Raw genomic sequence first — 15783 nt, 5'->3', positions numbered from 1 at the left:
TCACGCTCCCCAGTGTCTGGTGCCCATCACGCTCCCCGGTGTCCGGTGCCCATCACACTCCACGTTGTCCATCATGCTCCCCGTGTCCAGAGCCCTTGTGCCGGGCAGTAAGGAAACTTCTCTGACCCCTGTGCTCCTTCCCGGAGTCAGCCATCTGGAGCCTCCAGCAGCAGTAAGGGGATACAGCACAGAGTCCTCCTTAGTATTTTTGCCTTCCTCACACAGGAGTACTCCAGGCACATACTACTGATGTTTGGGGGCAGAGTTGCCGTTCTCTGCACACCCTCTTAGGCTAGGTTCCCATTGCGTTAATGGTAACGCGCTAACGGACAGCGTTGCACGGCGAAATTAACGCCGTGCAACGCGTCCGTTAGCGCGCCCATTCACGGCAATGGGAACGCGCAGCACTAGCGCGTGCCATGTTCGGCACGCGCTAGCGACGCGCCGGTGTTTTGTGGCGCGCCGCGGACTCTGCTTGCAGCGTCCGAGGCGCGCCCGCGGTCCGTTCCCCGCTCTCACAGATCAGGGATCTGCGAGAACGGGGACGTTACCGCGACCCAGGAACGCGGCCCCATTAAAAACATTGCGTTAGCGCAATCCGCTACCGCTAAACGGATTGCACTAACGCAATGTGACCCTAGCCTTAGGGCGAGACTACGACACCCACTTTAATAATAATCATCATAATCATCATCTCTTGCCCACAGTGGAGAGCGGCTACAGACCTTTCTCACTCTGGGGACATGTCCTCTATATCGCTCCTACAACCTGTTGATATGAACAGCCGGTGTGTAGTTCTTAGCTTCCCCTGTGGGGGCGCTGCAGGGAATCTGAACACTTACTACAAGCCTTCCCCACAAATGACAACTGATCTCCGAGCGTCACTTTACCAGCAGTTTATTGTCAGGGACCCCTCTAACGAGTGGGGATTTTCCATAGCGGAGAACCCCTTTAAAGTGCAAAGGTGCAAAACTAGGAAGTACAAGGTGGGTTCTTAAAGGGTTTAGTCCTAAAATGGAAACGATTGAGGGAGGGCTGCTCACAAACCCCGACCCTAAGCGGCGTTACTTCTTCCTTCTGCGTAGTATCACTGCATCCGTGCCCACCGAGCCAGAGATCGCTGCTAACAACCCCGGTGGGAGCCGCAATAGCAGCCACAACGGTTGTCGTCCAGCTTGGCCGCAAAATTAAAAAACAAAAGCAATATAGGCGTCTTAAAGGGCATGTCCACATTTGCAATTGATTTCTTTTACTGTTTAGACCTAAAAATTAAATCACTTCCAATCTATACGGATTTGTGTCTGCAGCTCCTATGCAGGTTAATGCTTCTCCATGGTAACAGACTACAAACAAACCCTGTGTCGTCTGATCGGCAGCCATACGCACTCACCCGTTGTTTTCGTACTGCTTCTTAATAGTATTAGCAATAAAGATGGACTATAGGATCAGAGGACACAGGGTTTCTTAGTAGTCGGTAACCATAGAGACACATGGGTCTGCACAGTAGCTGTAAACGGTAAAGGACCATTTGCAAAATTGCTTCATCTGTTATTTCAGAGCAATTATAGGGCTAAAAATTATTGCAAAAGTATACACACCCTTTATTATGACAACTCCAAGAGCCGTAGGTATAGCGTCGCCATTCATGACATATCGGCTCTGTATTGTACATTTTCCAATTTAAAGGGGTGTGTTTAGGAGCGCCCCTCTCGTCTGCCTCGCGGCTTCATGCTTGTGGGGGGCGCTGCGCTCCTGAAGATTGACAGTTCGGACCAGCCACCGATCTGACCAGTTTCAGATCCTTGCAAGTGTGCACGCTCCACGAAGCCAAGAAGCCCGGCCACCTCTGATAAGACTGCAGCAGTGGCCGGTAAACTAGGCAGTAAATTATAGAATTCAAAAAACAAAAAAAAACAACCACCCTCTGTTCTTGAGAACGGAGAGTATTTTTTAATAAGAATTTAATTGCAAAGTAGCTTATTCTTACAGGCACTTTGCAATTAACTCATTTAGAGAGTCAAAACGACCCCTTTAAACAACCAAAGTCTCAAATAAATAATAAAGAATTAAAAAAAAAAAAAAAGCCGCGGCTCGTATACATAGTGTTTTTGTATTTTAGGAATAGTAAAAATATCTAGATTTAGACCCGAGCAAATGTACATACTACACAAAATAATAATTTAAATAGCAATATTCGGCTTTAAAGGGGCGAGAAATCGGAACGGCAGATCCACATGCGGCAAATAAAAATCATCTGGGAATGTACAGGAGAGTTTGTACAGAGGAGCGGCATTTACAGAGGTCTCTGGTTAGATCCTGGGACTCTCTCGGAGGATCTAGTGCAGTCTTTGCTGTAATAATTCGTCTATCTGAGTCTTGTACATGTTTTTTACGTCCTCCAGGTCCAGGCGCAGTTCCTCCGCCTCCTCGGCTTTCTCGCCGTACATCTGCAGGATGGTGTTGTATCGCTGGTCCAAATCCTGAAACGCACAGAATACAGATCCGTGATGTAAAGGTGACAAATGTATAAATTGCAGGTGGGTGAGGAGTCACATTCTGACTAGACGTATCCGGCCTCAATTCACTCGCCTGGGCACGTCTAGTCGGCACGTGACCGCCGCAAGGATGCAAATCGCTGCCGGCACAGAAAAAAACCCGACAGCTTACAATGCGCGCCCTGTGAGGATTCAGGAAAAAAAATAATTGCAAACTCTCCCACTGGACCTTAGGATAAGCTCGCTGGCAGAACCTCAGAGAACTCGTTCTGCAGCCAGAAACAAAAACACTTCGGAGGGCAAATAGTATAACATTTCAAAACTGATGTTTTTTAGGCAATTAAAGAATAAAAAAATAAATAAAACTTTAAAAAGTCGACATTTGCAAACACAGTGCGCCCCCTACTGCCAAAGGGTGGATTCATAGACTTGCTCTAGTACTATGCAAAAGTGCGATTGATGGCAGCAGTTATGTAATGTGAAGGCATGGGGGAAAGAACACATTTTTTGGCTTGTGTCCCTGGTGATTAAACTCCTGTACAAGAAAGCTTTTCTAAGGCTGCAATTAAATCTGGTCACTGTCAATAAGTCATCAATATTAGTTGAGTTGGGGGCCGACGCAGAGTATCACCTTCCATCAGCTGTTTGTACAGCAGAGGTGGCAGTGACTGGTCTCGGTAATGCAGCTCAGGTCACATTCACTTCAATGGGAACTGCAATACCGAGAGCGGCCACTACACGGTGTATGGAGCTGTGCTGCAGTACTGAGAGCGGCCACTACACGGTGTATGGAGCTGTGCTGCAGTACAGAGAGCGGCCACTACACGGTGTATGGAGCTGTGCTGCAGTACTGAGAGCGGCCACTACACGGAGTATGGAGCTGTGCTGCAATACTGAGAGCGGCCACTACACGGTGTATGGAGCTGTGCTGCAGTACAGAGAGCGGCCACTACACGGTGTATGGAGCTGTGCTGCAGTACAGAGAGCGGCCACTACACGGTGTATGGAGCTGTGCTGCAGTACAGAGAGCGGCCACTACACGGTGTATGGAGCTGTGCTGCAGTACTGAGAGCGGCCACTACACGGTGTATGGAGCTGTGCTGCAATACAGAGAGCGGCCACTACACGGTGTATGGAGCTGTGCTGCAGTACAGAGAGCGGCCACTACACGGTGTATGGAGCTGTGCTGCAGTACAGAGAGCGGCCACTACACGGTGTATGGAGCTGTGCTGCAGTACAGAGAGCGGCCACTACACGGTGTATGGAGCTGTGCTGCAGTACAGAGAGCGGCCACTACACGGTGTATGGAGCTGTGCTGCAGTACAGAGAGCGGCCACTACACGGTGTATGGAGCTGTGCTGCAGTACAGAGAGCGGCCACTACACGGTGTATGGAGCTGTGCTGCAGTACAGAGAGCGGCCACTACACGGTGTATGGAGCTGTGCTGCAGTACAGAGAGCGGCCACTACACGGTGTATGGAGCTGTGCTGCAGTACTGAGAGCGGCCACTACACGGTGTATGGAGCTGTGCTGCAGTACAGAGAGCGGCCACTACACGGTGTATGGAGCTGTGCTGCAATACTGAGAGCGGCCACTACACGGTGTATGGAGCTGTGCTGCAGTACAGAGAGCGGCTACTACACGGAGTATGGAGCTGTGCTGCAGTACAGAGAGCGGCCACTACACGGTGTATGGAGCTGTGCTGCAGTACAGAGAGCGGCCACTACACGGTGTATGGAGCTGTGCTGCAATACAGAGAGCGGCCACTACACGGTGTATGGAGCTGTGCTGCAGTACCGAGAGCGGCCACTACACGGTGTATGGAGCTGTGCTGCAATACAGAGAGCGGCCACTACACGGTGTATGGAGCTGTGCTGCAGTACCGAGAGCGGCCACTACACGGTGTATGGAGCTGTGCTGCAGTACCGAGAGCGGCCACTACACGGTGTATGGAGCTGTGCTGCAATACCGAGAGCGGCCACTACACGGTGTATGGAGCTGTGCTGCAGTACAGAGAGCGGCCACTACACGGTGTATGGAGCTGTGCTGCAATACAGAGAGCGGCCACTACACGGTGTATGGAGCTGTGCTGCAGTACTGAGAGCGGTCACTACACGGAGTATGGAGCTGTGCTGCAGTACAGAGAGCGGCCACTACACGGTGTATGGAGCTGTGCTGCAATACAGAGAGCGGCCACTACACGGTGTATGGAGCTGTGCTGCAATACAGAGAGCGGCCACTACACGGAGTATGGAGCTGTGCTGCAGTACAGAGAGCGGCCACTACACGGTGTATGGAGCTGTGCTGCAGTACCGAGAGCGGCCACTACACGGTGTATGGAGCTGTGCTGCAGTACCGAGAGCGGCCACTACACGGTGTATGGAGCTGTGCTGCAGTACAGAGAGCGGCCACTACACGGTGTATGGAGCTGTGCTGCAGTACAGAGAGCGGCCACTACACGGTGTATGGAGCTGTGCTGCAGTACAGAGAGCGGCTACTACACGGAGTATGGAGCTGTGCTGCAATACTGAGAGCGGCCACTACACGGAGTATGGAGCTGTGCTGCAGTACAGAGAGCGGCCACTACACGGTGTATGGAGCTGTGCTGCAGTACAGAGAGCGGCTACTACACGGAGTATGGAGCTGTGCTGCAATACGGAGAGCGGCCACTACACGGTGTATGGAGCTGTGCTGCAGTACAGAGAGCGGCCACTACACGGTGTATGGAGCTGTGCTGCAGTACAGAGAGCGGCTACTACACGGTGTATGGAGCTGTGCTGCAATTCAGAGAGCGGCCACTACACGGTGTATGGAGCTGTGCTGCAATACAGAGAGCGGCCACTACACGGTGTATGGAGCTGTGCTGCAGTACAGAGAGCGGCTACTACACGGTGTATGGAGCTGTGCTGCAATACAGAGAGCGGCCACTACACGGTGTATGGAGCTGTGCTGCAGTACAGAGAGCGGCCACTACACGGTGTATGGAGCTGTGCTGCAGTACAGAGAGCGGCTACTACACGGTGTATGGAGCTGTGCTGCAGTACAGAGAGCGGCCACTACACGGTGTATGGAGCTGTGCTGCAGTACAGAGAGCGGCCACTACACGGTGTATGGAGCTGTGCTGCAATACAGAGAGCGGCCACTACACGGTGTATGGAGCTGTGCTGCAATACAGAGAGCGGCCACTACACGGTGTATGGAGCTGTGCTGCAGTACAGAGAGCGGCCACTACACGGTGTATGGAGCTGTGCTGCAGTACCGAGAGCGGCCACTACACGGTGTATGGAGCTGTGCTGCAGTACCGAGAGCGGCTACTACACGGTGTATGGAGCTGTGCTGCAGTACCGAGAGCGGCCACTACACGGTGTATGGAGCTGTGCTGCAGTACCGAGAGCGTCCACTACACGGTGTATGGAGCTGTGCTGCAGTACAGAGAGCGGCCACTACACGGTGTATGGAGCTGTGCTGCAATACAGAGAGCGGCCACTACACGGTGTATGGAGCTGTGCTGCAGAACAGAGAGCGGCCACTACACGGTGTATGGAGCTGTGCTGCAGTACCGAGAGCGGCCACTACACGGTGTATGGAGCTGTGCTGCAGTACCGAGAGCGGCCACTACACGGTGTATGGAGCTGTGCTGCAGAACAGAGAGCGGCCACTACACGGTGTATGGAGCTGTGCTGCAGTACAGAGAGCGGCCACTACACGGTGTATGGAGCTGTGCTGCAGTACAGAGAGCGGCCACTACACGGTGTATGGAGCTGTGCTGCAATACAGAGAGCGGCCACTACACGGTGTATGGAGCTGTGCTGCAATACAGAGAGCGGCCACTACACGGTGTATGGAGCTGTGCTGCAATACAGAGAGCGGCCACTACACGGTGTATGGAGCTGTGCTGCAATACAGAGAGCGGCCACTACATGGTGTATGGAGCTGTGCTGCAGTACAGAGAGCGGCCACTACACGGTGTATGGAGCTGTGCTGCAGTACAGAGAGCGGCCACTACACGGAGTATGGAGCTGTGCTGCAGTACAGAGAGCGGCCACTACACGGTGTATGGAGCTGTGCTGCAGTACAGAGAGCGGCCACTACACGGTGTATGGAGCTGTGCTGCAGTACAGAGAGCGGCCACTACACGGTGTATGGAGCTGTGCTGCAGTACAGAGAGCGGCCACTACACGGTGTATGGAGCTGTGCTGCAGTACAGAGAGCGGCCACTACACGGTGTATGGAGCTGTGCTGCAGTACAGAGAGCGGCCACTACACGGTGTATGGAGCTGTGCTGCAGTACAGAGAGCGGCCACTACACGGAGTATGGAGCTGTGCTGCAGTACAGAGAGCGGCCACTACACGGTGTATGGAGCTGTGCTGCAATACAGAGAGCGGCCACTACACGGTGTATGGAGCTGTGCTGCAGTACAGAGAGCGACCACTACACGGTGTATGGAGCTGACACGTTCCATTCTGCACACAGCTGATTGGTGTCGGACCCCCACTGATCTGATATTAATGACGCACCCTGAGGACTGTTCATCCACATGTACAGTCCGGAGCATTGGTTCATGGTAAAGTACAGGGAATGCTCTTGTGACTGTACAGGTCTATACTTGCCCTCATCTGAATGCGCAGTTTGGGGATCTCCTTCACCTTCTCCTCTAGATCGTCATTGACATTATTTAGCCTGACGACTTCTTCGGCGAGAATGGAGCGAGTTTTTTCCAAACTTACAATTTCAAGCTGAAAGAAAAAAATATATATTTGTAAATGGAGGGAAAACATAAACTTTTTCACTTTCTGATAGTAGATGATTTTTCTCCACTTTTCTGCTGTACAAGACTATGGGGGCGGCCATCCTGCCGGAGATCAATAGGAACCAATATACTGGAGCCGGCTCCCTGACTTTTATGGGAGAGTGTTGTGGGCATGCTCTGTGACTTGTATAGAGATCATTATGCAGGGAGGAGGAGGTGAGCTGTGACATCATCTATTGTGAATGGTGGATCCTGTGTTATCTACTGTATATAGAGGTGTTATCAGTCATTGTACAGGAGGCGGAGGTGAGCTGTGATATCACCTATTGTGAATGGTGGATCTTGTGTTATGTACTGTATATAGAGGTGTTATCAGTCATTGTACAGGAGGAGGAGGTGAGCTGTGATATCACCTATTGTGAATGGTGGATCCTGTGTTATCAGCTGTGTATGGAGGTGTTATCAGTCATTGTACAGGAGGAGGAGGTGAGCTGTGACATCACCTATTGTGAATGGTGGATCCTGTGTTATCTACTGTATATAGAGGTGTTATCAGTCATTGTACAGGAGGAGGAGGTGAGCTGTGACATCACCTATTGTGAATGGTGGATCCTGTGTTATGTACTGTATATAGAGGTGTTATCAGTCATTGTACAGGAGGAGGAGGTGAGCTGTGACATCACCTATTGTGAATGGTGGATCCTGTGTTATCAGCTGTGTATGGAGGTGTTATCAGTCATTGTACAGGAGGAGGAGGTGAGCTGTGACATCACCTATTGTGAATGGTGGATCTTGTGTTATGTACTGTATATAGAGGTGTTATCAGTCATTGTACAGGAGGAGGAGGTGAGCTGTGATATCACCTATTGTGAATGGTTGATCCTGTGTTATCAGCTGTGTATGGAGGTGTTATCAGTCATTGTACAGGAGGAGGAGGTGAGCTGTGACATCACCTATTGTGAATGGTGGATCCTGTGTTATCTACTGTATATAGAGGTGTTATCAGTCATTGTACAGGAGGCGGAGGTGAGCTGTGATATCACCTATTGTGAATGGTGGATCTTGTGTTATGTACTGTATATAGAGGTGTTATCAGTCATTGTACAGGAGGAGGAGGTGAGCTGTGACATCACCTATTGTGAATGGTGGATCCTGTGTTATCTACTGTATATAGAGATGCTATCAGTCATTGTACAGGAGGAGGAGGTGAGCTGTGACATCATCTATTGTGAACGGTGGATCCTGTGTTATCTACTGTATATAGAGGTGTTATCTGTCATTATACAGGAGGAGGAGGTGAGTTGTGACATCATCTATTGTGAATGGTGGATCCTGTGTTATCTACTGTATATAGAGGTGTTATCAGTCATTGTACAGGAGGAGGAGGTGAGCTGTGATATCACCTATTGTGAATGGTGGATCTTGTTATCTACTGTATATAGAGGTGTTATCAGTCATTGTACAGGAGGAGGAGGTGAGCTGTGATATCACCTATTGTGAATGGTGGATCCTGTTATCTACTGTATATAGAGGTGTTATCAGTCATTGTACAGGAGGAGGAGGTGAGCTGTGATATCACCTATTGTGAATAGTGGATCATGTGTTACCTACTGAATATAGAGGTGTTATCAGTCAGTCATAGTACAGGAGGAGATGAGCTGTGACATAACAAATTTTTATAAATCATGTTTTTTTTTTTTTTATCACATCCTTTTTAGTAAATTGTGATACAATAATTCCACCCCTCATATAGAGGAGACTGCGGGCTTCAGTACACAGTACTGGTGCCTCCTATAGAATTCAATAGGAGCTTCTCTATAGACACGTCTATCCTCTACACAGGAGACAGAGCCTGCACCGCTGCTGCCTGCACACATATCGGCTTAATGCTACAGCACATCCAAGGGTTAAAAATTCAAGTGATACCCAATAATGAGGATGGCATGTGTTATAGAAAGTAGCTTAAAGGGGTTGCAAGTGTCTGCAGTCACCGTGTACGGTGCACACGCTGTCAGGACTCCCTGGCATTGTCGGTGCGATCAGGCGGTCAGGTGCTTGCACGTATTCGATCTGCATAGACTAGACGTATCCAGCTTCTCTCAATGCACCTCTATTGATATAGGACAAGCACGTCTAGTCGGCATGTGACTATATGTATGCAAATTGCTTACATATAGTCGCACAAGCAATATGGGGAATCCTGACAGTGTGCGCATCGCACAGTGCGCCATCAAATTACCTGCAACTGCGCCATCTCCCCTTCTCTCAATTGTAACTGAGACTGTAGACTTTCGATGACGCTGGAGCCGGCGCCCATCCTCACCGCGTCGTAGAGGTTGCTGCTGCTGCTGACGGACATGGTCATAGGGCCGCATGGCGGATCGTGGGAATCCTCCTGTGTGTAGAGAAGACAGAAGAAGATGGAGAATCATCAGAGGCGTAAGACAGCTCAGACAAGTCATGGGTGGTCCCTGCTCCAGGAATGTACGAGACATCCGATCCTACGTCACCTTTCCCCCCCTATAGTCACAGCGCCCCCTGTACAGCGCGAGAATGCAAGGTCGGAAAAACAACGGCACATGGGAAATGGAGGACAGGAGAAGGAATACAAGAGATGCCATTACCTGCGATAGGAGAGAAGTCTGTAAACCTGTCAAATCGGCCCCGCTGATGGAGCTGGAGCGGGACAATGTCGGGGTGGTGACACCCGTCTCGGGGGTGGGAAATCCGTAAGATTTACGCTCCTTGGGAAATAAGGAAAGGTCAGTTAGTTGGATAAACGTGCACATGAGATCCGATGACACGAGGTCATTCTGTCCCTTCTGTCCAGTGTCAGGTGCAGCAGCAGGAACCTCTTCCCAACAGGAACTTTTATTTTATTTTCACAATTTAGTTTTTTTTCTTACGAGAGCCGTAACTTTACTTTACTATCTATATCGCCATATCAGGGCTCGGTATTTGTGCAACGAGTTGAACTTTTGAATGGAAAAAAAAAAAAATCTACAATTCTGCCAAGGTTTGGGGTGTTTCTTTTTTTATGTGAATGACCAGGTATCTTAGTTTCTACAGGTCAGTACATTTATGGGAGCACGAACATTTATAAATTTATGATTTGCTTTACTACTTAAAAAGAACTCGGTAGTTATATGAAGGCTTGTTTCTATTGGGATAACATTACTATACTTTCTCGGTAGTTATTTATTTTTATTCCTTTTTGGGAGACTAAGATCAGAGAACAGCGAATCTGCCATTTACAATATATATAAATGAAAATGCGCAATATGGTGTTTTATACATACATATATACAAACGCTATGGCAGAAGACCCAGGAGGACCCCACTGCTGACACGACAGACATAAAAAAGCTAGACTGTAGTTTTCCAAAATCCCTCTGAGAAAGAGTCTTGTGGACAGATGAGACAAAGATAAAGTTTTTTGGTAAAGCACATCATTCTACTGTTTACCAAAAATGGAATGAGGCTGTGAAGGATTACCCCTTCCTCCCACGTCACCAATCCGTGACGTCACTACACAGGTCCAGCTCTCCGGCGCCCCCTTTGTCTCTCAGGTCAGTAAAGGGACTGCACCTAGAGCAAATGGCCGCCGGGGAGACTGCCCTGTTACCCACCCTGGGTATTCTAAGATTCGCAATCAGAGTAAAAGGATCAGCCCAAAATTAATTTATGATTTAATTGCCTTAAGGGCGCACTAGATAATTACAAGAAATATACAATCACAATATATCAAGAGTTACAGTCAGAGTACAATATAACAACAATAATACAAGGCTTAAAGGTATAAAGCTGGAGGTCAATTTACCAGGTTGAAGGTCGCTTGTGGAAGCCGGGGGGCATAGCCTTCCGCAGGTCCAAAACTTAGTTGCCGGGCAGCCCCCAGAAAGCATGTGCTTGCCCCCCTCTGGCTGGCATACCCTGTTCCTTAAGATGTCATCATCATCATCTTCTTCTGTGGAGTGAGACCCTCCCAGTGACCTCAGCGTCTTCTTATACCTGGCTGAGCCCCCCTGCCTGCAGCTGGGTGGGCTTAGCAATCTCCACCCCCTCTGTCTCCCTGCAAGATTTATTCCAATATCTAATAAATGGGATAACTTCTCTCAGGATGATCGGATCAGCACACGGGCAGTACCAGCGCCTGTGGTTTGTTCTGCCGGTCGTACTGGGATCAAACCTGGACCCATTCGGTCCCTGTGGGAGGCTGATCCCTATATCTCGGGTTTCAGACCTCCCACCGCCACGGGAATCGCACTATTAGATGCACCATTTCTTTAGGGTAAGGAGAATATTTTTTATGAGCCTGTACCTCGGACGATGCGTCCATAATTCACAATTCCATGTTGGAGACGGTTTGGCTGGGCTGCCATAATAGATGTGTATCCAGTGGCCACTTGGCATGCGTGTTTTAATTAAGCCCCCAAGCATTTCCAAGCCCCCTGGTGGCGTGGTTTCCTCATGGGGCTTTGAACTACCGTCTACAGTTTACCCTGAGCTCAGCCCGTTAGCATACTAATAGGAACTCTATTCATTAGCAAAGGTGGGGGTCCAGGAGCACTCCTGTGTCCAGGAGACAAAATGGAGTCACGCCAATCTGATAGCATGCCTGTTCCAAGATGGCGGCTGTTCCCTCATCACACCTCCCTGCTTTAGAGGGCGCTAGGGGGCATCACATTCCTGTGTTCCCCCATGCGCCCTTCCACACCTTCTCCTTGCCGGGACAACCCATCAGCATTACCATGGTCTCTGCCACTTCTGTGGCGGATGCTGAAGTGATACTGCTGGAGAGCCAGGCTCCAGCGTAGCAACCTCCCATTCGTCCCAGAGACCGAGTGTAACCAGCTGAGGGGGTTGTGGTCTGTTTCCACGGTGAAGTGGCGTCCGTACAAGTATGGCTGCAGACGTTGCAGGGCCCATACAATTGCCAGACATTCCTTCTCCATCGTGGAATAGGCCACTTCCCTCGGCAGGAGCTTCCGGCTCAGGTACAAAACGGGGTGTTCATGTCCCGTAGTGTCGACCTGGCTGAGCACAGCACCGAGGCCAAAGTCACTGGCGTCGGTCTGTACTACGAACGGCCGCGTGAAGTCGGCTGCCTGTAGTACAGGAGAGCTAGACAAGGCGGTTTTGAGCGCCTGGAAAGCTGTCTCGCAGGCGACTGTCCAGTCGACTGCGACGGGCAGCTTCTTCTTGGTGAGGTCCGTCAGGGGCTTGGCCAGGGTGCTATAGTGTGGAACAAACCTCCTATAGTACCCGGCCGTCCCCAAGAAGGACATCACCTGCTTCTTGGTCCTGGGGGAGGGCCAGGAGGTGATGGCATCCACCTTCCCGGGCTCTGGCTTCAGAGCTCCCCCACCTACCCGGTGTCCCAGGTACTGGACCTCACTCATACCCAGCTGGCACTTTTCCGGCTTAATGGTCAACCCTGCCCTCTGGATCCTCCCCAACACCTGCGCCAGGTGCTGTAGGTGATCTTCCCAGGTGGGACTGAAGATGGCAATGTCATCCAGGTACGCAGTCGCATACCCTTCCAGACCCTTGAGCAGCGTGTTGACCATCCGCTGAAAAGTGGCAGGGGCATTCTTCATGCCGAAGGGCATCACCGTGGACTCGTACAGTCCAAATGGGGTGATAAAGGCAGAGCGTTCCCGTGCCTTAGGGGTCAGGGGAATCTGCCAATATCCCCTGCTCAGATCCATGATGGTCAGGTACTTGGCCCCGGCCAGCTGATCGAGCAGGTCATCGATGCGCGGCATTGGGTACGCATCGGTGACCGTCACAGCGTTGAGCCCCCGGTAGTCCACGCAGAACCGCGTAGTCCGGTCCTTTTTAGGGACGAGGACTACCGGCGAAGCCCACGCGCTGTTGGATGCTTGGATCACCCCCAGCTTCAGCATCTCGTCTATCTCTTGGCGCATGTGCTGCTGCACCTCGAGAGAGACCCGATATGCTGAACGCCGGATCGGGGGGTGATTGCCGGTGTCCACATCGTGGACGGCTGCCTCAGTCCTTCCGGGCAGGCTGCTAAACAGCTCCCGAAAGGGGTGTAGGGTGACCCCCAGCTGGGAACGTTGGTCCTCCGAAAGCTGGTGGCCAACCTCCACATCCTCGATGGATCCACCCGCCTTGACTTGGGTAAGCAGATCCAGGAGGGTTTCTACCTCCCCTTCCTCCGGGAGGTTGCACACTGGGTGGGCACAAGCCTCCCGCTCATGATGTGCTTTCATCATGTTCACGTGGAAGGCCTTCCTCCTTCCACGGGCGTGGTCCAGGGTGACCAGATAGGTGACGGCGTTGAGCTGCTGGTGCACGAGGTATGGACCCTCCCAGGCTGCCTGAAGCTTGCTTTGTGGGACGGGGACCAGTACCCACACCTTTTGACCCACCTGGTAGGTCCTCTCACAAGCATTCTGGTCGTACCACCGCTTCTGGTCAGCTTGGGCCTGGGCCATATTGTCATGCACCAGCTGCGTCAAGGCCGTCATTCTGTCCCGGAAGCGCACAACATACTCAATGGCCGACACTCCAGGGGTGGCCAAATCTCCTTCCCACGCTTCCTTCACCAGAGCAAGGGGCCCCCGTACACGTCGCCCATACAGGAGCTCAAAGGGGGAGAACCCCGTTGAGGCCTGTGGAACCTCCCGGTAGGCAAATAGAAGGTGTGGGAAATACCGCTCCCAATCTCTCCCGTGGGAGTCGACCAACATCTTAAGCATCTGCTTTAAGGTGCCGTTGAACCGCTCACACAGGCCATTGGTCTGTGGGTGATACGGGCTGGCTACCAGATGTTGCACCTGGATCTGCTTACAGAGAGACTCCATCAGCTGGGACATGAACTGGGTCCCTCGGTCGGTGAGCATTTCCTGGGGAAACCCCACTCTGGAGAAGATCTCCAGTAAGGCAGTGGCCACTTTGTCAGCCCGAATGGATGACAAAGCGACCGCCTCCGGGTACCGAGTGGCATAGTCCACTACCGTTAATATGAAGCATTTCCCGGAGCGACTGGGAGTGGACAGAGGTCCAATGAGATCCACAGCCACCCTCGAGAAAGGCTCTTCAATGATGGGCAGAGTTACCAGTGGGGCTTTGGGGCGCCGCCCCGCCTTCCCCACCCTCTGGCAGGTGTCACACGAACGGCAGTAGGCAATTACCTCGGTCCTCATTCCAGGCCAGTAGAAATGCTGCGCTAGCCTGGCCCTGGTCTTAGCGATCCCTAGGTGTCCGGCCATGGGAATCTCGTGGGCTATCCGCAACAATTCCGCCCTGAACGGATAGGGTACCACTAACTGTCGGTCCCTGGGCCACGCCTCCGGTGAACCCTGCTGGACCGATACCCGGTACAGCCGTCCCTGGTCCCAGACCACCCGCTCGCGGTCTGACTCCCCAGGAGGCTGTGCCGCCTGCTCCTTGAGAGCTTTCAGGCTACCGTCGGCTTCCAACGCTGCCTGAAATCCCTGACTCGATGTGGCGAGAATGGACGACACCGCCACATCCGCTGTCAGCTCCCCGGGATCTGTCTCCTGGCCGCTGTCTGACTCGGCAGCCACTTGGTCAGAGAGGGGGAAGCCGTCGGACCTCTGCAAGGCTCCTTGGGCTCCGGCGCTCCCACTCCGGGTGACAGCGGCCACGACCGCTGTGCCCATGGGTAGCACCTGCTTCCCCCCGGCCCCTGACCAAGTCGCCGGGTCAGGCAGACTTTCCTGCCCTCCTGACATCCCGGGGGTGGGGAACTCCTGCCCTGGGGTCTTACCTGGTGGCTCCTCTCCCGGGACGCCTCCTCCCCCCATGGCCTGTTCCTCTTCCTGCAGGGGCCCTAGACTCAGCAGGCTGGATTCACTTAGGGGCCCTACACTGCCCGTAGCAGCCCCTCCCTCCACCTCTGAGCTCTCCCCTACAGTCTCCTCACCTGTCCTCCCCGTGAGCCCCGTGTGTGTGGTGTCAGTGTATGGAGTACCCTCAGGTTTCACTCCCTCCCCCACTGTTGGAGGCACATTCAACACATCAACATTCACAGTAGAGTCATGACATTCTTGGGGAGCCGAACTTGGGGGTTCAGTGGCCACATACTGAGACACTAGCCGCCCCAAATCGGTCCCAAGTAATACATTAGCAGGAATATTTGACGTTACTCCCACCTCCCGCATTCCCCTCCCGGCGCCCCAGTCCAAAAACACCTTTGCGACAGGCAGCGCCGGTTCCACGCCTCCAATTCCGGAGACGGAAAGGGTTTTCCCCGGTACCAAGTCTTGAGGGGACACCACCTCAGGACGTACTAGGGTTCGTTCAGCGCCTGTGTCCCGCAGTCCCATGACCGCTGAGCGGCCGATAGTGACGGGTTGGTAATTGTCCAGGGACCTCCCACCACCCCCTCCCACACATAAAACAGTGGACGGTTTCGGGGACATGGATGGGGCCTTAAGACGCTGGGGACATGCTGTCTTGAAGTGCCCCAGCTGGTTGCAGTGATGACAACGTCTGGGTTCTGCGCCTGGCCTGGAGAGGGCAGCAGGGGGGTACACCCCTTG

At 52.3% G+C, this 15783-nt stretch overlaps 1 protein-coding gene across 1 annotated transcript in view; it reads right to left on the bottom strand.

The window, feature by feature from the left end:
• Positions 1-2091: 2091 nt before the first annotated feature.
• TMF1 (TATA element modulatory factor 1) overlaps positions 2092-15783 on the bottom strand; it is a 32269-nt gene continuing 18577 nt past the window's right edge. The window contains exons 14-17 of the mRNA XM_069736529.1: positions 9871-9990; positions 9486-9641; positions 7107-7232; positions 2092-2480 (exon numbers count right to left, since the gene is read on the bottom strand). Coding sequence (XP_069592630.1) covers positions 2337-2480; positions 7107-7232; positions 9486-9641; positions 9871-9990 — 546 coding nt within the window. The 3' untranslated portion in view covers positions 2092-2336. The remainder of the gene's footprint in view (positions 2481-7106; positions 7233-9485; positions 9642-9870; positions 9991-15783) is intronic.

The sequence above is a fragment of the Ranitomeya imitator genome, chromosome 8 (assembly GCF_032444005.1).
Source record: "Ranitomeya imitator isolate aRanImi1 chromosome 8, aRanImi1.pri, whole genome shotgun sequence".
NCBI classification, from domain to species: domain Eukaryota; kingdom Metazoa; phylum Chordata; class Amphibia; order Anura; family Dendrobatidae; genus Ranitomeya; species Ranitomeya imitator.
The sequence above is the reverse complement of the archived record's forward strand: the minus strand, read 5'-3'. Positions and strand labels throughout refer to the sequence as shown.